The sequence below is a fragment of the Tachypleus tridentatus genome, chromosome 13, assembly GCF_004210375.1.
Source record: "Tachypleus tridentatus isolate NWPU-2018 chromosome 13, ASM421037v1, whole genome shotgun sequence".
In the NCBI taxonomy this organism is placed as follows: domain Eukaryota; kingdom Metazoa; phylum Arthropoda; class Merostomata; order Xiphosura; family Limulidae; genus Tachypleus; species Tachypleus tridentatus.
The window spans coordinates 244,336,451-244,362,304 of record NC_134837.1 but is presented as its reverse complement, the minus strand read 5'-3'; the positions used below and the strand labels follow the sequence as shown (position 1 = coordinate 244,362,304).

The following is a 25,854-nucleotide window of genomic DNA, read 5'->3' as shown; positions in this document are numbered from 1 at the left end:
AGAATTTGTTTGTTTATACAGTTCAGTTTGTTGGTAACTGGAATGTTCTTGAGTCTGTAAAAGATACTTTTATATATACATATGTGTGTCGGCGGTAGGTAGTTGGCGGGATGGCAAAGTCAAGGTCTTTTAGTTTTATGGTATGCAAACTGATTTTCGCTCAGTGGCATATCTGATAAGTTGATTACCTTAATTTTGTGAAGTTAGAAAAATAGCTTGCCATTTTATTGTTTTGCTGTTTCAAATTTTCTAACTTCTTGGTTATTTCTTGTTTAAGTTCCAAAATCTGTTTGCAAACATGTTACTAATAATGAATATTAACGATGTAAATCATTTGTTGAACAAATTCCTATTAGATCAGCTCAGTCTGTGATTTCACGTTGTTTAGGTTGTTTGATGTCTTGATATTTTTCACTGGCGTTGCATTTAAATAACTTGTTTTGAATAATGTTAAGTATTTGCGGAAATTCAAGTTTAAACTTGTTGTCTTTACTATCAATAGAAGCTTTCAGTTTTAAGGGTGTTGTCATGAGAGGTGTACCTCAGCAAATAGTTAAAAAATTATGAAAACGACCCACGAAGAAACACAAAATTCAGAAATTAAAGGCAAGAACCTCATTATTAACAAATACTCTACTGAAAATATAAACAATGGAGACATTTACCAAATCAAATGCAACTCTTGTAAGCACCTTTATATCGAAGATACCGGAAAAGAAATGAACATCAGTCGTAAAGACATCTGAAAGACCGATGTATTTGAACATCATAAAGAAACAAACATATTACCTTTGAAAACAAAGTCGAAATATTCCAAAAAGAACCAGACATTAACTAAAGAAAAATAATGGAAGCACTATTAATAAGGTTGTCAACATTAATGCTGAATAAATATTCAAGATCCACTTATTTAGAACAGTATTTTAACCAATTCATTAAAAATACCGTCATCAGGTAAGGCAGTAATACGTTTACAAAGTTACAACTATAAACTCCGAAGTTCGATTCCATATTGTCGATACAGTCGATAAACAATTCAAACAAACGTTAAAAAATAAATTTAATACCACCTATAAACTTGTCTTCACCAATACGTATTTGAAATGTTCTCTCAAAATATCCTACTTTATTACTGTTACTTTTGTCCCCCCATCCGAAGGTGGCACAGCGGGAGATCTGCGATACCCGTGGTTGTTAGAGCACAAATAGCCCTTTGTATAGCTTTGTGTTTAATTACAAACAAACAAACAAACTTTTACTTGTTTGTAATAATTAAAATCTGAATTTTTCATTCCAAATGTTTCTTATCAGCAATGTTTTATTAAACTCCTCTATCAAAATTGCTTGAAAATCGTTTTATTATATGTAAAAAGAATAAATTTAAAAGTTTGGAACCGCTTTTATTGAATTTGTTCGTTTTATGTACTAAAATTCAAGTACTACATCTTTTGGGAATAACATTTCTGCTTGAATAATAAGCAGAATAAACCTCAATGGTTTACACTGTGTCAAAATTTAAACGGTTTAATTAATTTTGTACTGCAGTGTGTCAGTTTTTTTTTACTTACAATTTTAAATACGTAAAATAAGACAGTTGCAAACATTTTACACTGAATAAGGTTTTTGATCCAGACAGCAAACGTGCATCTGGCACAGTATGATGTATTAGATGTTCACGGCAGTGTGATATATTCGAATAAATGTTTACACATTGATATGTAACGAACATTCCTCCTCAGTGATTTTAAAGTATAACAAAATTATATTTTCTTCCGTTTTTGTTATAGAGTACCACACATCTTGTGTGAATAAGCGTTCATCATGCAGAATTTAGTAGAAACAATACATTATATAGAAGGTCTCGTACATATGTTTTCTTTTGTCGTGCTTTTTGTTGTTTCTTTCAGCGATTCTCGTGTGTGTTTGAAGCGTTGTGTTTTAACTTCGTTGCTTGGTGCACAAAAACTCTAAAAACAGATTGGTATCTTCAGGATCAGACTTAGAGTTGGTCCAATATTAATTTCATTGTTGAATACTGTTATATATTTAAGTTTAGATATTCTCTATTTTATCTTTGTTGCACATATCTTGGCTGATTCCGAATATTCGCGCAAAGCTACACGAAAACTATCTGGGATAGCCTTCCCAAGTTTTGAACAGATGAACCAGAAGAAAGACAGCCATTAAACCACCACAACCACCCTCAACTCTAGGGTTTATCAACTGAACAGTGAGATCTTTACACCACTCTTAAAATACATCTATGAACACAGCGCTTTGCTTTTGTTTTGTATGAACTCGAGTTATAGATCCTCGGATCATCAGTCCAGAACTTTAATCACTAGGTTACGCCCAGCCTAATGTTGCATATTAATGAAAAAACATCATAAACTACGTGAATTTTAAGTGGTACATTTGAATATATTAGTGTCAGACATTTAACACAACTTTTAATAGATATTGCCATGATGCTCAATGATTTATAAGATAAATTGCTTAGAGTTTTATTAAATGATAAAACAAGCATAATTTATTTGAATCGTATGATATTAAACAATACGTTTTTGTGCGGAAAGTACTGAACAAAAACGATAACAATAATTTAAATATCTTTATCCTTAATATCTGTCATATAAATGTTGTTTCTTGTCAATAGTAGCAATAAAGCTAAGTTAATATGCTCTGAATTACGAAAAAATATACAAAAATGGCTTATGAAAATAAGCTGGGAGAAATTTATACAGATGATTCTGTTATATTACTATAACACTATTTATTTATTTATACGACTATTTATGTCACTGACTATTTGATGAAGCGAAGTTAATATTTGTTCAGCGCTCAGAATTTTCATATTGTGATGCAAGTTGTTCATTCCACATATCCTAACATATCCAAAGTATGAAATCATATAAATTTGACTTTACAGGACGGATGACAAACGTGAAAGTAAAGGTATTGTGGCTGGAGTTACTTTGTCACTATTAAGGCTAGTTTTATTGTACTTCGTATTTTTTTATCTCCCATAGTCGTTACGATAAGCATATCTAACTGACCGTAGCCTAATCTAGGGACATTGCTTATATCATCGTAATTACACACATTAAGGTATTGCCGAAGAAGGGAGATAGGGTCCTTCTAAGCTCTCAAAATTTTCAATAATTAATAAATAGTATAATACTTATTAACATATTTAATGACAAAGTTTTAATTGAAACAAATATTATCTATCAAATTTATTCAGAGACCTTTCACAAAATATGTATTGAACATACCTAAATACTGTGAGAAGTTCTCAATTCCTCCCCATAACTGCAACAATCCACCCCTCACTGGTACAGTGGCATGTATGCAGACTTACAATGCAAGAAACCGGATTTCGATACTCTTGGTGGGCAGAGCACAGATAGCCCTTTATGTAGCTTTGCGCTTAAGTTCAAACAGTGGCAACTATCAATATTCATTTTATTTTTAGTCAGCTAGAAACTGTAAATAGTTGTTTCCGGTACTGAACCTTGTATGTTGGAGCATATCGTAACAATTGAAAGGTAATTTCAAGTTGCCGTTTTTTCACTGTCTAGAAAATACATGAATTACCCTCCGTTATAGCAAACATGAGTAAAAACAAGAGTACTTGATGTTACAACGTCTTTCTAGAAAGGTCTATTATCTTAAATATTTTAAACTTGCAACGTTTCGTAACCCTCTGAAAATAACTATTTAAAAAACATTAGCTACAACTACAGACAGTGTTCGGAAAATGTTCAGGAATTTGGTCTATGGGAGTGATTTAATGTATTGACGTTTATTTCGTACAAGTATTTCATTCTTTACTCTCTCGTAAAGAAAGAAATTTATGAAAAAAAAACTTCATTTTTAAGATTTCTTACCATTCATTGCAATCTTGTCTTGGAAGTAAGTTTCATAAATTATAAGTCCAATTGAATTTCGCGCAAAGCTACACGAGAGCTATCTGTGCTAGCCGTCCCTAATTTAGCAGTGTAAGAATAGAAAGAAGACAACTAGTCATCACCACCCACCGCCAACTCTTGGGGTACTCTTTTATCAACGAATAGTGGGATTGACCGTCACATTATAATGCCCCACGGCCAGAAGGGCGAGTATTTTTGGTGTGATGGGGATTCGAACCCGCGACCCTCGGATTACGAGCTGATCACCTTAACCACCTGGCCATGCCGGGTCTCACAGCGAGCGGAATGTATAGCTTTATGCTAAAACAGTGTGTTTTTAATTTTACTTTAAACACTTTCTTTATACCCCATATCTTCCAAGTATCATGTCACGGAATGTCTACGGTCTTACAACACTAGAAACCGGATTTCGATGCTTGTGATAAGCAGAGCACAAATGGCCCACTGTGTGGCTTTGTGTTTAAATCCAAACAAACAAAAGTTTTAATTTTTCTAATAAGTATAAACGTAAGCTCTTACGGAGAAATTTACATTGAATTAATCTAAAAATATAAGGACATAACACAATTGTAAAAGTTACTTTACTTTTCTTTCAAAATCAAAATACTCCCCAGTGGCTCAGCCGTATGTCTGCGGACTTACAATACTCAAAACCGTGTTTCAATACTCGTGGGTGATAGAGCACATATAGCCCATTGTGTAACTTTGTGTTTAAAAAACCGGGTTTCGATACCCGTGGGTGGTAGAGCACATATAGCCCATTGTGTAACTTTGTGTTTAATTGAAAACAAAAACACCATAATCAAAATATATTTGAAATTTGTGTACTTTTGAATAGTTACTCTCTGGATGTGGCGATCGGGTATCACTCGCTGTCATGGTTAGTAGGTCTATACGATCACTTAAGGCTAATTACACGGGCCTGCTGTTGTTTCATTGTCTTGAATTTTTTTTTACGTGTTCTACAGTAATTACAGCATGCTGAATCAAAAAATTGTATCCAATTTTCTCCGTCACGTACAGATTTTTCACAAAGCATCATATGTTCTTCTACATAAATAAATCATTTTCATAGAAAACGGGTGACAATTTGTTGTACTTAAAAAGTTGACAACCACTGGGTATAGATTTCTTTAGATCAATCGCGACGTGTCTTATGAATTGTTCTAGAACCAAAACATATCAAACGTAATAATAAAAGAAAATGTTTATTGGAGCAAACGAACAGCTATTTGATCTAAGTATTTTTTCTTCTTCTAGATTTGTAGGAAATAAAACTACGTGATAGAAAAAAATGAATATTATTTTCGAAATCTGTGTATCTAAATTATGGAAAATGCATTAACAACCAAAAAAACTTTTATGATGTCTAAATTCCCAGCCAAAACATTGGATAAAACTAGTTAATATTTAGTAAATATATATTCTTTTCAAAAGCTAGGAATTAGTAATCAAGGCTTAGACTTACGAGGAAACTGACACTAAAACAAAGTTCAGAAACGTTGTTTCAGCTATTCAGCTTCCGAATCAAACTAAGAAGAAAATAAAACAAGCAGTAAATCAAAAGACTTACACCATTTAGTATTTTTATGTGGATCAGATAATATTTCTATCACATATTTAGAACGGTAAAAGCCAAATTGATGACTCTTCATACCAAACATGCCATATGAAATACTACACAGCAGAACGTGCGAAGTCAATAACGAACATAGCCGAAAATTTGCTGGTTCATTTTCTTAGCATATATAAGGCGAAACATAGTAAGTTGACAATCAAATCTGGAATACCTTGGTCCAGAAGTTTAATTGTCAACATTAAGGTTAAGAAACGAAACCCTTCATTGGAACGAAATTAACACTAGTCTTCAGCTGAAGTTTGCGTTTTATGTTTCAGTTATAAGCATTATTGATTTAAAAACAAATTACACACAAGAAACTAACTTAATATAATCTTTAAAATTACTTATCAAGTTTAGTTTTCTTTTATTAACTCGTCTTTGCTCTGGCAATAAAGTTAACGGTGTAACTTTGTAATGAGAAAACACTAAAATAAAGACGACGTTAATTTGAAGGAAGATTAGATTCCAATGTTTTACACGTTAATATTATTTTTATAAAAGTTAATTTGATCCCATTACACTATTAAACGTATAAAAAATCAGGAAAAGTGGTCTATTTTCTTTTTTTGAGTAGCAGAACTTTAGTATAATGGAGAAAATGCAACTACAGTTACTAATCAGTGAGCTATTTGTTGGAATATTTTATTACAGGGCATTTCGGTGCCGTGGAAATCATGATTTCTCACCAATAAATGTAGGGCTTCATCATATAGTGAGTGTTAGTAATTTCTCAAAAAATTTAAACGTAAAATTATTTGTCTCTCTGTGGAATTCACTTCTTTGAAAAGGACGAACAATTACTTTTTTTTAGTTTCTTTACAACCAGTTAGTCGATAAAGAAAATCACCATTGAAAATGAGATGTCTAGATTTTCCAGGGTTTTAGTTTGTGGTTTAAATCAATCTCTGACAAAAAATGTTGAGATACTAAAATTTATTTTCCATTTTTTAAGGTTATTTTCTATGATAAGCTGCAAAGCGTCTCGAATTAAATAAATGAACGTTAATGCAACATTCGCTCTCCCATTTTAGTGGCCTGGCATGGCCTAGCGTGTTAAGGCGTGCGCTTCGTAATCTGAGGGTCGCGGGTTCGCGCCCGAGTCGCGCCAAACATGCTCGCCCTCCCAGCCGTATGGCGTTATAATGTGACGATCAATCCCACTTATCGTTGGTAAAAGAGTAGCCCCAGAGTTGGCGGTGGGTGGTGATGACTAGCTGTCTTCCCTCTAGTCTTACACTGCTAAATTAGGGACGGATAGATAGCCCTCGAGTAGCTTTGTGCGAAATTCCAAAGAAACAAGAAAACCAATTTTAGTGCACGAAATCTGGGTTGTTATGACAAATAGAACAACAACCCACACAGAAAGTATTTATTTCACGAAAACTGGCGGTATGTTACAATAAAATATTGGTTCAGTTTGTTGTCCCAGTGTTTTTCTTCAAAGTACGTATAATGAAAACCTCTCTTGAGATCTTAGAAAAACAAATATTTATTGTTATTATTTCAATCATAAATCCAAAAGAACACAGCTTGCTTTCACCATACGTTCGGATAAAGACATTATTACTTTTTTGAATGACACGATAAGCTATAACAAGAAGTGTTAAAATAATATTGTAAATAAAATGATTAATCTAAAATTATTTGGGAAAATATTTTCCACAAAAAATTACAGGAAAATTGCAAAAGAACATAATGTATTCTGACCACTATAAACCCAGATACACCTTAAATTTAGCCCCTCCCTTCAGTGGCTCAGCTATATGTCTGCAGACTTACAAAACTAAAACCGGATTTCGATACCCGTGGTGGGCACAGCACAGATAGCCCATTGTGTAGCTTTGTGCTTAATTCAAAACAACAACAACACCTTAAGTTGATTAAGAGTAATAACTTCTAGCCAAAATGCCCGTGTTAACATCGTAATGTAACGGATTTATTGTTAGAGGTTTATTTTGGTACCAGTGCTTATTTCAGAACAGTTTTCTTTTTTGCATGTGACGTATACTGTTGACTGAGTATTGCACAGGTCCCGCCCGCCTCTTCTCGAAATTTGTAGAAGATTCTTAAGAGTAACAATCAATAATACCTGTTTTACGAATCTTTGTTGAAACTTCTAGAAACTCCCTCGATTGCTTTATAAAATCGATGCCCCGGAAGAAAAAGAAAAAAATTGTGATTATTCGGTTGCAGTCAGTGTGCTATAGACCTCAGAAGTTGTAATTGGGATTCATGCCTATTAACTAAAAAACAACAGAATTTGACCATAAACGTTTATAGATTTTGAACATTACAAATTGTTCAACTTCAGTGAATTAGCTTCGGACGTTAGGAGTTCTTCAAGGGCATTAAATATCTTCACCGGAAAAAATCTGCCTATGAGCTAGATAGTTTAAGCGAGGTGTTTGTATGTTTTTAAATTTCACGCAAAGGTGCACGAGGGCTATCTGCCCCAGACGTGCCGTCACACCAAATATGCTCGTCCTTTCAGTCGTAGGGGCTTTATAACGTGACGATCAATCCCACTATTCGTTGGTTAAAGGGTTACTCAAGAGTTGGCGGTGGGTGGTAATGACTAGCTGCCTTCCCTCTAGTCTTACATTGCTAAATTAGGGATAGCTAATGCAGATAGCCCTCGCGTTGCTTTGCGCGAAATTCAAAAACAAGCAAAGAGAAATTGAAATTTATTTTCCTTTTTTATAACCTATATTTATGTGCGCTAGTAATAACTTAAATTTATTTAACTTATTTAACCCTCAAATTTAACTTTTTCAGGCATGATTAAAGTAATTTAACTCTGAGACCTTGAGCGGTGCTAAATACATCATTCGAATGAGTTTGACATTCTGAGTCCAAAACTGTAACTGTCAAATCGGTCAAGAGATGACAGAGCAATTTGAAAAGCCCAAAAACATTCTATGAGCCGCTATGTTGCGGCTAAAAACACACATAGAAATTAGAATGCAACCCCTGTACTTCCAATAATTTCGACGTTTGCAGCAACCAAACAAATCAAAAAAATGTGGATGTAGATAATAAAACGCTCTTCCTGTTTCAATTTTTAACCATGACCTTTGACCTAGTTTTCCCCAAAGTAAAAATAAGTAATATGTGCCGAACTTTTAACCTTTGTACTAAACATTGTCACAACCAAATGAAAATGTCTAGCGTTATACATTTCAAACCTACACAATAGGTAAGAATAAAAGGAAATAAAAAATAAATACTTTTGGAAAATTTTAAAACTATTTAATATTTTATACACCAAAAATATGTGCTAATACAAAGGCGTGTTATCAAAGATGCGAGCCATTAAGTCATTCAGTAACGCAGTTTCACTAAAGGCAGACTTGTGACTGGAAGGATATAAAAAGAACTGTCTGAAGAAATGTATTTATCGATCGAGATTGTTAAACGATGTAGAACCAAAAACATAACATTTCAAAGAAAGGTGCCTTCAATACTTCAAATGGAAGCGGGAAAACTCGACCAGCAGAGCGCTTAGGAAAACACACCCCATTCCATTTCAGAAAAATAGTCTTCATTAGCAAATTGAAGTTTACGATTACGAAAGAAAACTCTATGGTCCAAAGAAAGAACAAAGCCACTTGGGTAAAGTTAGGCATATTATCTGGTGCCGTTAGCAATATAATAATTTAGCTAATTTTTTGAAGATAATGAAGCCTCACAAGCTTCAAACCGTACCCGGAAATCAATGATGGTAAGAGAAATAAAAGTCATAGAATGTTTATTTGTTAAATCATGCACTAAATCTGCTCGAAGGCTATATGTGCTAGTTATCCGTGATAGAGTGAATGGAAGATAGCTGGTCGACAACTCTCACTGCCCACTCTACGACTACACTTTATCAACAAAAACTGAGATGGAAAAAGTAGGCATGCTTAGTGACGGGACTCGAATTTTCAACCCACAGGCTGCGAGTCGAACACTGTAACCACCAGATTATTCCTGGCCTAGAATCATGGCCCTTCATTTTGATCTATCAATCACCTTATACAGTATCATTGCACTTTCTTTAATTGCTTAAACATGGTTTTGGAAATCGACATGCATAAGATGAAGTCTCTTGTAAAATTTTGTCAAAATGCATATATAATATTTACCTCGCCATATATCCTGCGCAAAAGCGTCATACAATATAAATTACATGCTTAACAATATCTGTCATACCTATCAGTGTGAGTACTATCGAAAGTGGAGAAATTGGTTCTTAAATAAACACTGAGTTTGGAATATCGTTTTCATAAAATACGAATAACATCAGTGTTTATTATAAATTCATCGAATCGACCCTACTCTTTATTGCAAAAATTCTGAGTATTTCAAAATAAAACACTTATTCTTTATGAATGTGTTTAAACTTCACTGGCCAGTTTTCTGTGGGTTTTATTGTAATTAACTCTAAACCAGTTAATATATTTCTTCCAAAGATAGCCAAAGTACTTTTAAGTTAATTAATAAGACTAATTTTAGAACCGGATGGGTTAATTTTTTTCAGAAGCTTACCCGTTACTGTTAAATGAAGAAAACCGGTTGGTCCTTTTCCCACCTCATTAACTGCAGCACATGTATAATTCCCACGAGTGTCCAGACTGAGTGGACCTGTTGTACAATTTTGAAGAACGTTATGGATTAAGACACCATTGTGTTCCCAGCGAAACTGTGTAGCCAGTGGACTACCTAAATCTTCCACTAAGCACTCGAAGGTTACTGGATGCCCCTTAACAGCTGGAAAATTTAACTGTACAATTGTTGCAGGACCTGGAACATCTGTTAATAAAATACTTGTTTTATAATTTTATGTTTCAGCACAAAAAGAGAAACTGATAAATGTTTAATTATAGAATAATATGTGAAACACATTTTACCTTTACTGAAAGATTATGTCAATACTTCGTATTTATCAGGTGTCAAAAATTGAAATAAAGACTGATTGATCTTCAAAGAGAATATATATTTCTTAATTACTGGTTTGGAATTAATATGTAGTATGTATATATGAAACCAGTGGTAAAACGGTTTGAATACCCACATCACGTTTTCCTAATTTCTGTTATATCAGGTTAAGACTGATAGATGGCGTATCTCCACTGCAATGTGAGTCCTACTTCTCAGTCACCTCCAAAACCTAGGGTTCATTTCATATCCCCCATTATAACTAGGGATCCCTAGGGATCGTTTTAATTGGTGCAGCGTTTTTTTATTTTCTTGTTTCGGCTTGTTTTGTTCATAACAATATATATATATATACATACCTATAAAAAATAATACTCAAACAATAAAGCAAACCAAGTCATACATATAATTATGCATTTGTAATCTACTGAGCTACGAATTACATTTAAACCACCCTACTGTAGTAATACTTCAGATATTAAGAATATTTCATTTCTTTGTCTGTATTTTGTCTGTAAGTGTGAGTAACTTTTACACTTTCTGTAATTATTTCATTGACGTGAATTTCTATATATCGGATTATGTTTAAAACAGACGCGAACAAATTTTTCCATAAGTTTATCCTGAAGAAAATAGACATAGTCTGAGTCTTGTCTTCTTCTGTTGAGATCGAATACACTAATACTTAGAAGTGTGTAACTTATGAAAACACTTGACGTTCAATTTGAAAAGCCGTATACATGTTAATATTAATCATTCAATATTTGTTTGTTTATCGACATTCTTTTCACTAGGTACGATTGTTGTATGATCTGTGGTACGTGTTACTAAGGCTTATAAATGGTCTTTAGTGCTCACAATCATTAATAATATTAGACATGTTAATTAAAAATACATAATAGCAAAAGTTCTATTTTTTTCACGCTTTTCATCTGTTTAGTTAAATTAATAAATATTGATTAATTTATACTACCATGCATGACATCAGATACTTATTGTGAGTGTAAATATATAACGGAATTTAAGTTAGTATTCGTTTAAAAACAAAATTTCACCGAGAATAATAACACGCATATTCTAATCACTGAATCATCTCGTGTTACTCATCTGTGAAAAATAACTGTGTAAAAAAAGTTAAAAACAATTCTACAGTCTCTTGGTGATAACATATTAATTCTTAATGGGAGGAATGCTTGACTGCACTTACAGTTCACCTGCAACCTACGAGGTGGTGAGCGGTCGCTCCAACCAGCCACGTTTTTTGCTTCACATGAGTAATTTGCAGTTGATTCCCGTCTTATGTTCTGAAACTCAATATGATTCTCTGTGGTTTCATTGAAAAAAAAATCGTTCTTGTACCACCGAACCCGAAGAAGAGCCCGAGGGTTTCCTTGTACAGTTAAACACTTTGCTAATACAGTGCTGCCATCGTTTTCGTTGACAATAGCAGGGGAAACAGAAATGTCTACTACTGGTTGATCTAGAACAGAAATTAAAAAAAATAAATTTAAACATTGTAGAAGTATACAAAATATAATACATTTGGATTTTATTAAATAACTACATATTCCTTATTTTTCTATTTCCCACTATTTTGAAGATGTTAAAAACATCTTTATTTCGAATGTAAGGAATGGGCACAATTAACTTGCTTCTTGTTGTAAAACAAATAAAGAAGTTAATTATCTCCATGTTCGTATCTGTTTTTGGTTGATAACGTTAGCACTAACGCAATATGGCATCTCATAGTACCAATTAAAAGTATGACTCTTTGCCATAGGAATAATATGGCTACACTGGTGTTGTTGTTCTTGTCTCTGTTATGTAATATTTAATTGCACATAATTCATTATTAAGTTTCACAGTCTTATAAATCTATACAACCATTTCTTAGAATGCGTTTTGAAAGATTAAAGTTGATTATTTTTCAGTATATCTGTTTGTTAATGAAATTCTCATAGATGTAATTTTTAAAAACTTTTTCGTTTGGAATCTCCGGTTGAATCAAATCAATTAATTATATATATTTTTTTTACTTTTCCAATCAATTTTGGCCATGAAAATATATATTGTTTTGGAACACAAGGAATTTTTAAATCGAACGAGTTATTGCATTAAATCATTACAATCAAAACATGCGAGGTGAGGAGCCTTTTCTATAGCAGAAAGAAATATTCTTGTTATATTTCCAGAGGCTTTACCGATCAATGAAATGAAAATCTGTGTTCACGTTGAAAACGTGAAACAGAGAACTAGTCATCTACTGAAATGTAATTCACAACAGTTCTATATCAAATAGATAGTACTTATATTATTGTTGTTTAGAGCTTCGTGTAACTCCTCCAGAGAAAATTCAATTTTCTGGTAATATTTGCCTTATTTCTATTTTGAGCTGTCATAACAATCTACAATATATATTACTATTTGTATACAAGTAGACAATATATGATTATATGTTTTCCATAATTTTAGTTTATTTCTCTCTCTCTCTCTTCATTGAATTTCTATTAACAACAATGATTGATTGAATAACTAATGGAATAAACTAAGCATCATATTAAGAACGCTCGGTTGAATAACAAATTGAATAAACTAAGCATCATATCAAGAAAGCGATGCTTTATTTGGCTGTATATTAATTTTAATGGATATTATTTTTACCCGTATTTATGTAAAGAACTGTGGAGAAAATAGTTTCAAGAAAAAAGTATCAGTTTACTCGATTAAGTCTTCTATATCAATGGTCAGTTGTTTTATTTCATTCCACCACTTTAATATGATGTCGCCAGCATTTGAACCAGCTATTTGTTGGGTTTTTTTTTCTGCTTTTCTAAGGTAACCGCTTTTAGTCAATAACCGAACAAACATCTGTATGCTTTGATACGAAATTCTTCGTTTTTATTCACGGTAACCTACAAGTATATAAATATTATAGCACAGTTTAGCCAAACGTATCGTCGTTGTGTATTCTGTAATACATGCACTTACATAAAAGTCAGCCAATAATTCGTTTGAAAAGAAAAAAATATATAGTGCATAGAAAATTAAAGTAACCAATTTGTATATATTTCGCAAGATAATAGATTCGATTTGCCTTGAAGTCCATTTATAGTTTATATATACAGCTGTTATATATATGGTATCAATGCACAGTTCTCTACTTTGGTTGTGCGATTTTTCTCTGTTTTTTTTTGTTTATTTATTGTTAAACACAAATCTGCTCAACGGTCTACCTGTACTGAATCATAATGAGCACAGAAACTTCTTTTGTAGCGTTATAAACCTACAAACTTTCCGTTAATCCATTAGAGAACATTTTTTTATCTGCTTAAAATAATTTTCGACTATTTTAATGATATTGAAACAATTATAATTCTTCATAGACGGACTTTAAATGGTTATAATGTGTTTTATATACCTTAACTGTTTATGGATATGTGTATCACGTCAATCCATTTATTACGAGAACGTCGATCAAATTAGCAAACTTTGTACTTATCTGTATCAGGAAAGATTTGAATGAATGTATGATGAGTGGTATTCATACCATACAGTATACATTAAATATTTTAAACGCTCTGTGATTGATTTGTTTTAAAATTTTAAGTGTAGTTTATGAAGCACGTGATAAAAATGTAGAGGAACTGATAAAATGGTTCTGTTGTTGCTTGTTATCGAGCACTAAGCTACACAAAGGGCTATCTGTGCTCTGCTCACCACCGATATCGAAACCCGTTTTCAGCAATATAAGTCTGCGGACACATTTCTGCCCAGGTAAAACTGTTCTTATAATGATATTATACACCCTTGGGCAAATTAATTGAAACAAGACGGAAAATTACGATTTTTTCAATTTTTTGCATTTTATTTCTGATAATCCAAAAATTACTCACAAATGAATACATGATATGATAGTCTTTATTTTTCAGAAGATTATTAATCCGCTTTGGTATAGAGTCCACAAGTTGACTGTAATCTTTACTAAATTTTGGATCGCGGTATCACACCTCAATTATGGCCTCAATAAGCTTATCTTTCGTAGTACAGTCTTTTGCCCGAAGTCTTTCTTTACAAATCGCCCAAAGATTCTCAATAGGATTTAAGTCCGGAGAGTTTCCAGGCCAGTCCAGCACCTTTATTCGCGTTGTAGTCATAAAATTCTTCACAAGTTTCGATGTGTGGCACAGAGCTAGATCTTGCTGAAAAATGCCAGATCCAACTGGAAATCTCTTTTTCAATTCTAGAACGACTCTCTCTTCAAAACGTCGATGTACTGTGGTCTTCACATCATACCTTCTACGATATGTAAGCTTCCAATGCCATAGTAGCTGAAAAAGCCCCAAAACATCTTCTTTAAGGGATGTTTTACAAACTGATTGATGTGAGATTCTCAAAGTTTCTCACCTGGAGATCAGTGAACATGCAGACTTATTTGACCTGTACGAAGAAATGAGTCTCGTCACTGAATAACACCTTCCTCCATTGTTCTTGTGTCCAGTTCTTGTATTTCAGATCCCATTGATACCGTTTTCTCTTCACTGAGTTGGTAAGAAGTTGTTTTTTGGCTGGTTTCCTTGCCCTTCTAACGCAATTTCGAATGACGTAATATTCCTCAAAATTTCGTCATATATCCCAAAAATAGATCGACCGTACTGCAAAACACAGCTAATGACGTCGTCTCTATGAAAAAAATGACTATTAAAGGAAATCAGCGGGTCAAGCGAGCCTACATCGGCCGCCATGCTGAAAATATTGTAAAATGACCATTTGTTTCAATTAATTTGCACAAGGGTGTAAGTTTTGTGTTTTGAACATTATTCAGTCTTTATTAGTATCCAAAACATTACATATAAATGGTACTATCTGAAAAAATGCTCTACTCGACAATACACCGTGTTCGATAAAGATAACAATCAAATTTGCTATGTATACGTTATAATATTTTTTTCTTGTCGTACTTTGTTCTCCAGTCACGTAAAGATACGTTAGAGACTTATAACTTTAAATCTTCAGGATTGATCACCATAACAGACAAACGCAAATAGCCTTTTCTGCAACTAAAAACAAACAATCGTCATGACTAAAAATGTTAATACTTAATGATATCAACTATTATGAAATAAAACGCGAGTCAAAGAAAGACTCTGTTAAAATATTGTAATTTTACTAAAGTAAAAATACTAAATCTTCATCCTTCTCTTCTTGTTACAAACTTTCTTCTAAAACATCTTGCCAAATTATTTTCAGGTAAAAATATTATTGGCTTTTCCCGTACCTACGTAAATATAATAATACTGGCTTTCGTCTATTGCATGGCCATGTAACTACTTCGTTGGGTGTGTGTGGATGTACTTTCACAAAATTGGTAAGGAGGTTCAATAGGTTTATGCAGGGGTACATACAAATGTTCTGTTATGCGTTTTGCGTTTTAAAGTTTTTAAGTACGTTTTTGCATGTGTTTTTTTAACTACTACTTTGCCATCTGTAGATGGATTTAACTAAATTTGGTATGGCTGTTCATTAGATCCATGAGGAGATGCATACAAATTTTGCTCTTTGCTGATTTTAAGGGCTCTTGTGCACTTTTAGCACACCTTCGCCCACTCTAGGTACACCTTCACCAAAGTTGGTATGAAGTTTATTCGGTACATGCGGAGATACACACTAACTTGTGGTTTCACATTTTTTGTTTTGCAGTTTTTTTGGATGTTTTTGTATTTTTTACAATTACATATAAGGAAAGCAATTTTTTATGTCGTAAGATAACTTTCATTAATCTCGAATTTGCATAACTTCCGTTCAGGGAACGGGAACTCCAACTAGTGTTAAATACATTTGTTTGATATAACACATAAACTATAGTGTAGTGTTATTTACTCATATTACGTTTAATCGACAATATACATCTACAAACAATGTGCGTACTTGTGTCTTTCTGTTGCTTTAAGCTATTCACTTAAGCTCAACTAAGATATCTATCTTAAAACATCACTAAAAAAATCCTTATTTGTCTTCCTATATATATATAGGAAGTGATAAAAGCAATAGTACGACATATCAATAAATAAATTTAACAAACCATTACAATTTGATCCTGGTAAACAGGTTAGTAATATTTGCCCTTTAACCTTTTGACCCTCAAGCTTTTATTCTTCTACAGCAAAGATAACGAAGTGTCCCTTATTTATCATATAGTTATCATCTTTGTGATATTTATTATTCTTGATGTGTTAAATAGGAACTGTTAACTACCTTTAAATACGCGTTACTGTATGAAGATTTACCCTTAAATACATTACTTAAAACTGTAGTATTATCACGTAATACAAAAACTAAGCTTAGGAATGGTAACAAATGATAAGTATTAAAGATGAGTCGGTTTCTTCTGATAAAATACGTACACACAACAATAATTTCAATGTCCTTGCTTCGGGCTCCACGACCAATCTTATTGCTTAATCTGCATGAATACATGCCCGAATCACTGCGTGTCATATTTCGGATAACAAGAGCGGGATGACTTCGATTCGTTATTTGAAATCTATTTTCGTTATCCGTCGACAGCTGCACGCCTTCCTTGAACCAAATTACATCGTACACTTCAACCGGATTGGCATCAAAAGTACACATAACAGTGGCGTCTTCAGATTCTCTAATAGTTATTCCCGACTGTGGTTGCATCTGTACAACTGGGGGGTCTTTTAAATGAGAAAAAGATTAAGATAGAGTTAGAAATTCAGACACTAAAATGATTTACTTACTCAGGAATAGAGTTTTTACAGTTATAAATTAGATTATCGGTCATTTAAATATATATACAAAAACTATTCCTGCTATTATCTTTTAATAAATTAGGTATTTTTTTAAAAAATCACTGATAATTAACTTATATATACATACCTTAATAATCTAACATTGAACGATTTTTTAATGACTTACCTCTTTATTCAGGAAAGTGCCAAACATTTAATTTCTACTAAGAATAACTTACTCACACATAACTTCTAAGCCAATGGACTTTAACAAAGGCGGGTCTCCGTTTTTCTCCAATACTGGGTTGGATCCTTTGCAGTAAAATACCCCTTTATTGTCATACCGAGATACAATTATTTCAAGATTACTAACAGTGTTAAAACTTCCAGTACTACCAGGCTTAATGTCAGCTTGAGGTTGTGGCACAATAGTCTCAGAACGATTATACCAGGTGGCGTTGGCTGCAGGCTTAGCGCCCACTATCGTACAACTAAGTGTAACTCTATCCCCTTCTATCAGAGGCTCTAAGGGTCCTTCAACTATCATGGAAGATGGTTTTACTAAAAAATGAATTTAAAATATAGCTGATGAAACCATTCATTTACCATTACACATGTATGTACATATATTTCAAAACGTTCTTTTAATGATACTTTACAGAATTTTAGATATCGACTCTTAAAGTTTAACACGTGTGAATAATATGTATTTAATAGCTAGTATTTCCTCCGTCTTCATTTGTATCATAAAATCTATTCTATTTGCCAAATAAAATTCAAATGGCTTATGAAGCATCCTACAAATTCATCAAAGATCCTTAACTTACAAATTTCAAATGAAAACGAAATTTATTATAAGTTGGAAACACAACAAACTTGGTTTTCTCAACTGATAATAATCTTCAGAATCAAACAACCGCACCACAGAAAAGTATTAATTATATTCCTAGTAATTCATTATAAAACTGAAATCAGAAAATATTCATATAATATCAATTATGGCAATGCTCCAAATGAAAACTAAAATATTTATACATATATGCACCACATTATATTAATAAAGATAATGATTTGGTTTTACTTTTACCCAAGTTATTTCAAACGTTTTATCACTATCATTCTTGTTCTGGTTGTACAAAAATATTTTTGTTTTATGTTGGTCAAATTTGTAAGAAGTAATTCTTTTCAAATATGTGTTTCTTTCTATTCTAGATATTGTTTTGTTTAAATTGAAGTTCTTAGTGAAGCGGCAAGTTAATAAATAACTTGTATCTACCTTATTTTTCAGAAGAAAGTATCCGAAGATAATGAGCAACCGTAATTTGTAGGCAACACTAATAATGTCCTTTCTGGGACAGAATGTTATACCGATGCATGAACATTTATTGCATTTTTTACTAAATAACACGAATATTAATTACTACAAATGAGTAAAACAACCTCAGAAATGTCAGTCATGGCCTTAATAGCTTCTTCATAGTCATTAGCTTTATCAAGTAAATATTAGTGAATTATTATTAATTCTAAAATTTGTCACTGATGACTTTTAATGAGCTAAATTTTGAATGATTTTATTGCTACATGTATCGTTACTTATGTACTATACTTATTTATCTACATCAAATCAACGTTGTTGATTATAATAATATAGATTATTTTCCTCACCATGCAAATCTATGTCAATCCAACTAATTAAAAAGTTTTCTATGGCTTTGTTTTTAACTTGGCAGCTAAGCCTCGCCCCAAGGTCGTTTCTTGAAAGCACAATTCGAACGGTTGAAGTAACATTAGCTGGTCCAAACTTGTCATCTTGTACAATCGTTTCTCCTAGAAGAAAGTTACCATTCTTCAACCACGATACTTCAGGTAAGGGTTTTCCTCCGAAAGTTACACACTCAAAGGAAAAAGAGGCTCCTTCGTAAACAGGCCCGATAACTGTAGATGTTTCTAATTCTTTTCCGTCCTTTTTGATTACAGGTTGACTTGGCTTAGCTTAGAAAAATCAAATTTAGGAGTTAGTGCGTAAGAGAAACATCAATATATCAAGAAACGTCATGAAAATGGAAAGAAACAACAAAAATTATCTGTATTTGATAAACTTTTAAACCATTTTCTTTTTTTATAAATTTCAGAACAAAAATGTAATAAAAATCTACATGTATGGCTGTTTGATATTTTTTAATCAATAAAAAGAAAAGTTATGTACATGTTACCTTGATGTGTTTTGAATATAAAAAAATGTTTCTACACTATTGTTTGAAAGATACATTGGTTGTGGGAAAAACTTGTGTCAGAGACGAAAAAAATATCGGTCAAAAGAAGATAGAGGTAAGAAAAAATATACTTGAGAAGAATTTGCTCAGAACAAAGGAATTCTAGCGGAAATATTTGTATTCGAAGCTTCTTCTACTATTTTGCATTGTCAAAAGTACGCTTTTTATTTTCACAAATGAAATCGAAAACATATATATCACAATATGGTAAGACATTTCTTTAGTCTTATCTGACAAATTTTTAGCCTATTTGGACACGGGCATTATAAAACTACTCATGTAATTTTGTCATCAACTTTTTCAACACAAAAATAAAAAATCAAATAATCCCTTTTTTGGACATAAAAATACTTTATTATTTGCAAGTGGATTAAATGTGAAATGGTTTGAATAGCGTTAACTACATCAAAATGATAATTTATATCGACAAAATGTAAATAAATTACTTTTGTTTTGGATCTTGTTTAATCTAAAAATTCTCATTATAAAATTTTCCAATCATTACTGAAATGAATATTGACATAAGATTCTCTTTTCTTATCTTATCAGTATTTTTGCATTACTTGAACAGAATTATTATAATGCACCATCTAATAATTTGTCTAAACCAATAAACATGTTAAACATAAGATTACCGTGAAAAATTCATTGTTTAAAATTCTGTCAGTTGAATCATTTATCTGATGAAAATAATCCGTGATGATGAGAAAACACACTTGTAGAAAAAAATATATGTAAAAACGGCTGGTACAGGTAGAGAATGTTCTATATAGAGGAGGTTCACAAAGAAAGATAGGATTACTGACCGGTGGCTGACCACATGTTTGAAGGCAGTTGTGTAATTGAGTGTAGGAATGTAGAGGACGTTCTTAGTTGTTGGATTATATTTATTAATATAGGTATAAAGGTGTTCTTTTGAATTAGTTTATTTATTGAAAAACCAGGCACAAAACTGAGGTCTATACTATGTAAAAACTACACTGATAAACACCACACCAACATTATTTATAAAATAAAATGTGATAACTACCACGACTTCTATATGGAAGAAACAAGTACAAAAATGAAAACCAGATTCAAAGGACACAAAAAGTCACTTTCACACATTTTGGAACACTACAAAATCAAATAAACACAACATAACCATATAAAACACTCATATACTAAATAAAGAAACGAACGTTATCAAACGCAAAATTAAAGAAGCCTTACTTGTAGAACAACTCAAGCCCAAATTAAACCAATACAAAGGAACACCTTTATACCTATATTAATAAATATAATCAAACATCTAAGCACGCCCTCTACATTCCTACACTCAATTACACAACCGCCTTCAAACATGTGGTCAGATACCGGTCAGCAATCCTTTCTTTCTTTGTGAACCTGGCTATGACCGAAGAAGGTCGAAACGTTGTTCGCTCCTTTACATAGTGCTTTCTCTATCCATACCGGCCCTTTTTACATATATATTTTACATATATATTTGGGCCTGGCATGGCCTAGCGCGTTAAGGCGTGCGCTTCGTAATCTGCGGGTTCGCGCCCGAGTCGCGCCAAACATGCTCGCCCTCCCAGCCGTGTGGGCGTTATAATGTTACGGTCAATCCCACTTTTCGTTGATAAAACAGTAGCCCAAGAGTTGGCGGTGGGTGGTGATGACTAGCTGCCTTCCCTCTAGTCTTACACTGCTAAATTAGGGACTGCTAGCACAGATAGCCCTCGAGTAGCTTTGTGCGAAATTCCAAAACAAACATATATATTTATCTGGTGAAAAACTCCAAGTTGCAGTTTGACATTTGTGACTGCGCGACAAACATGTGCAGGATTCTGTTGAATTATATAACAAGTATTAACCCATTTGCTATTATAGAGGACCCTAAAAGACAAATGAGATAGCACATGTGCTATATTTTATTTTACTATGATATATAACCATATGAAAATGTTTATTCCGTCATCTGGTGATTGCTATTTTGCATAATAATTTGTATCCTGTGTTCCGGACTCTCTCTTTACGTAGTCTTCTTGTTTCTATCTAAATATTTTGTTCTATATGAAATCTTAAACAGAATGTATATATATATTGTTAAAGAAATGTGAAACTTCAAGCACAGCTAAGTTAGAGTTGTGTAGAGCACTTCGTGACAATCCCATGGGTTTCGTTGAAACACACTTACCCCAATGTAGAGACCAGCTGCCTCGAAAGAGATAGAAAAGCGTTGCTTTACTGATGTTACTGGTGATCTTCTGGCTGTATACTGCCTTATTGATTCCCCATATGTTACTTTTCCTAGCCATACTATATGGTACCTTGTTTCCCAGAAAAGTAGTCACAGTCAATTCTATTTCAATGTCTATGAATACCTTGCATCCCTGCCACTTTAACCTTACTAGTGCACAGATGGTCGATATCAAGCCAAAAATAGTTTTCGCTGGATTTGACGAAAGGGTTTCTCCTGCAAGTCTGTAGCTTCTTCGTTGACTTTTACTACTGCATAGTCTATCACCTTCATATACTTGATGCTTTTTTTACCAAGCAGTTGATTTGCTTTCTCTAATACATCTGGGGATTAGCCACTCTGAATTTTACATGGTAACGCCTGTGAGTGAGTTGGAAATATTATTTTTATGGCACTGTCAATAAGAAGTTTATTGCTTTCAGCAATCCAGAAGAGAGTTTACTTTATGGCTTCCAGTTCGATACTTGTGCTGGGTATAAGAAGAGTGAATGCGCCATCACCCTATGAAGAATGCTCTTGCACCAAGAGATTCTGAATGCCCAATAAGTTCTCTCTTGTTAATTTTGGTGTAGAAACCAGCTTTAACTATGATGATACGTAACTGATTCACACTCCTCACCTATTTTCTACATTTTATATCTTGGCTGTTTTACATAGATTCTTCTAGCACCAGATATTCATTACACTTGACGAAATTTGAATATTTTTGAAAACAAGTTATCTGATGTTTAACTGCGTAGCCGCTGTCCATCTATTATTGTTTTATAAGATCTCTTTTTAGATAGTTTCCTACTTGATTGATATTTATGAGGTCATTGTGGAACTAAAATTTCCCAATTGGAAAAGGCAGTTCCACTTTAAATTGCAAAGCTTAATTAATAATTTTAATTTGAGCAATTTTGGTATTCTGCAATATTACTGAAACCTATAAGGCGTAATAGGGCTTCGATGGAGGTACTTCGAGTATATTCTGTTACGAATCTTTTAAACGTGTTTTATATCTTTTCAGTCTTATCTATTTCAGTGGCATTCATACTTATCTTTGGTCGCGCATAATCCACGATGAAACAGATAATACTTCGGTAGAACATAAGCAGGTGATATTCTTTATTCCTATTTCATGCTGCAATTTTTAACGCATTAATATCTTTAGTATCCCCAGGTATCGTGGTATTAATAGAGCTCTTGAAATTAAGTTGTATTTCAAAGGTTATCCCAAGAACTTCTGTGTTTCTTCCAGATGGATAGCAGTGCCAGCAAAGACGACGATGGTTTTTCTTCATCAGCATCTCTCTTGTGTACAGAACTTGGTTGAGGTTTTGAGAAAAATTACAACCATTCCTACAGAGTGATAATTGCATCTTCAGTTTAGGTTTAGCTTTTCTAGAGGTTCTGTTTCTCAGTAGAATACTGGTTTTAGGTCAGAATATGGTAAAGATGTCAGTTCATATTTAAGGAATACAACGTTTTACCTCCCGAAATTGAGACTCCAACATTAACCTGAACAGTTTGGCTTCTGTAAGCATTTTAAAGGTGAATATTTTTACACGAACGTATCTTGATCCTTACCGCTTGTCACTTTGATATTGGTTAATATGACTATCCACGAAGACTTTGCCTTGCTCTCCGTCTCTTCATAGTAAAGCAGTAGTATAAATGTGAATGACTGACAATTCCATGCGTTTGTCGAGCCAAAATCTTGTACAATTACCAAAATGAAGCGGTTGTCAGACTGGCATTGCTGTATAGTTTATTCTATTTCATGTCACATGCTTTGAAAGCAGATCACGTGAAGAGTGTGCAGGTAATTGCAAGTGTAATCCTTGTTCTCTTCAGCTAGACCATGCACCAAACCCAGGCTGGACTTGAATGAATGTATCCAGGCATTATCAGTGCCATCAATTTGAAATGTACTTTTCCCCTAAGTTTTCATTTGATTTTGTTCGCTGGATGAGAGATTTTTGTGGATGTCAGTGCTGCTGCTATAATGCTTGACATCGTTTTATGTGCGTCTAGATTATTTTGCACTACTTTGTTTGTCATCGTTTGCGTACATATCACACGTGTAGTAATCAAGACTGGATACTGTAACCCCTATCCCAATGTAGATCTGACACTTAAGACGACGTTAGCAAAATCGAGGTGTATACAAAAACCTCTGTCACTTTGGCACTCTGCAATTACTGTTGGCTTGCAAAATTTTGGAGGCAGAATATAAACCTTTGACATTAATGTTTTCACCTGCATCCAAGTGGGATGTCTTGTATTGAAATATCCTGTCACTAAATACATAGAGGTGTTGTCAGGCACGTCAGGCTGAAACCTCCAATTTTTAGCACTATGTGTTACTTTAGCTTTTACCTTCACATTGATGGCTCGAATCTGCATGTGTAGCTATGGGTAACATATGTAAATAGTTTGTAGTTTGCAGTGGTGGTCGTTCCACTGAAAATTGTCATAACGTTGCTATTCTGCCCAACTGTGATGATCACCCTATCCTCTAAGTCAGCATGTAGTGTAAAGTTTAACCCAATTAAAATGAAATACTCAGAGTTCTAAAGTATATTCTCTTGAGAGCGTACAACATTTTCATAGGGCTTTTCAGGGCAATTTCTGGTTATCCTGATCATTTTAGCGTTACAGTAATCTATCAAATTTCAAGACCAGTGGAGCTTAATGCACTTTTTACAATTTTTTACATGTTCGACGTTTAAGTATCGGTTTTTCTGCTGCTATATTTTTACAATAGATATCGTATTTCAGGTGGTCTGTGAGCAGAACCACAACTTCCCTTATTCGATAATATTGCTCTCCTACGGTTTAAATGTGAATACTAGCATTTAATAAATACATTATTCTATATTTACTATGATTAACATGGCAATAATCAAAGTAAAAAGTCGCTCTTTCGTCCTCTGAATTTTGTTGTTCCCAAAGATTGTTGATTTATACATAAATTACACTGCACAACAAAGTTTTTGGTTCTTGAACACTGTTAGGTGTTCCTTATAGATTTTTGGTTGCTGATCACGAAAATCACATCCACATTTGCCCATCACGTATCGTTTCATCAAAATCTTCGGTTTTCACTAGGACATTGCTACAATGGAAAAACGATATCAGGGCAACTGGAATCCGTTAATGCTTGCTGACTACTGTCGGACACTGCAACGTGATGCACCGGACATTGAATACAAACGAAAATCAGAATCAAAACACTTTTAATTATGTTGAACTTAATAGCGTATTAGAAACATAAACGTAATTAAATACGTTATTGCCGGTAAACAGTTAACTGTCTATTTCTCAGAGTTCTTACGTGATGAAGCAAAACCAAACTACATCTGTGCATACCCACCAGGTACCTGTCACTATCAGCAAAAACTTTTCAGAAAGCAAAACTTTTCAATCAAATTGTTATGCAGTGTTATATTAAGAAGATTTCGATGCTCCAAAAGGATGAAAACAAGTAAGTATTATTATCTAAATGTCTATCAGATATTTTTATTATTACTATGTTTATTGAAAACGACACATTAAACCGTTACTAGTGTGATATTTAAACATGTCATCCCGATAACGCTCTTTCTAGAATGTGTAGATTTCTTTTTGCCAGGCCAATACTGTTTCACGATATTATCAATTTGTTAAGCTTTTCTAACACTACATATTGAGTTTCATGTGTTGAAATGGAATATTCATTACCGAAAGACGTTACTTCCCTACAGGCGTATATAAATATCTTTCAAAACATGATGATAAGTAAATAAATTTGGTATTAATTTATTTTGAAAACACCAACACTATGGTAATTAGCAAAATCAATTTAACCGATTTTTTTTTTTTCTTTTCACCAATTCAATTTTCAAAATTTGAATACATAAATTATAGGAGATGCAAGCTCACACACACATGTGAACGTACCATAAGCAGTTACTTATATTTATTTATTCACAATTTCGGAATGAAAATATACTAATTTATTCAGTAAGAATCAAATGCTTATATAACATATACTGTTTATTTGAACTATTTTATGGTGTTTAATTTACAAATGTTTTATAAGAAAATATGTTTTAAATTGATTAACAATGTTATAAGTGCAAAACAATTCATG

The 25,854-nt window shown here is 33.1% G+C and overlaps 1 protein-coding gene across 2 annotated transcripts in view; it reads right to left on the bottom strand.

Annotated features, from left to right (window-relative positions):
• Positions 1-25,854, bottom strand: part of LOC143238808 (hemicentin-2-like) — a 193,228-nt gene that overhangs the window by 54,431 nt on the left and 112,943 nt on the right. For both annotated transcript variants that reach the window (XM_076479356.1, XM_076479357.1), the window contains exons 3-7: positions 18,888-19,214; positions 17,466-17,783; positions 16,872-17,168; positions 11,678-11,950; positions 10,081-10,344 (exon numbers count right to left, since the gene is read on the bottom strand). In XM_076479356.1, the coding sequence (XP_076335471.1) occupies positions 10,081-10,344; positions 11,678-11,950; positions 16,872-17,168; positions 17,466-17,783; positions 18,888-19,214 (1,479 nt within the window). The remainder of the gene's footprint in view (positions 1-10,080; positions 10,345-11,677; positions 11,951-16,871; positions 17,169-17,465; positions 17,784-18,887; positions 19,215-25,854) is intronic.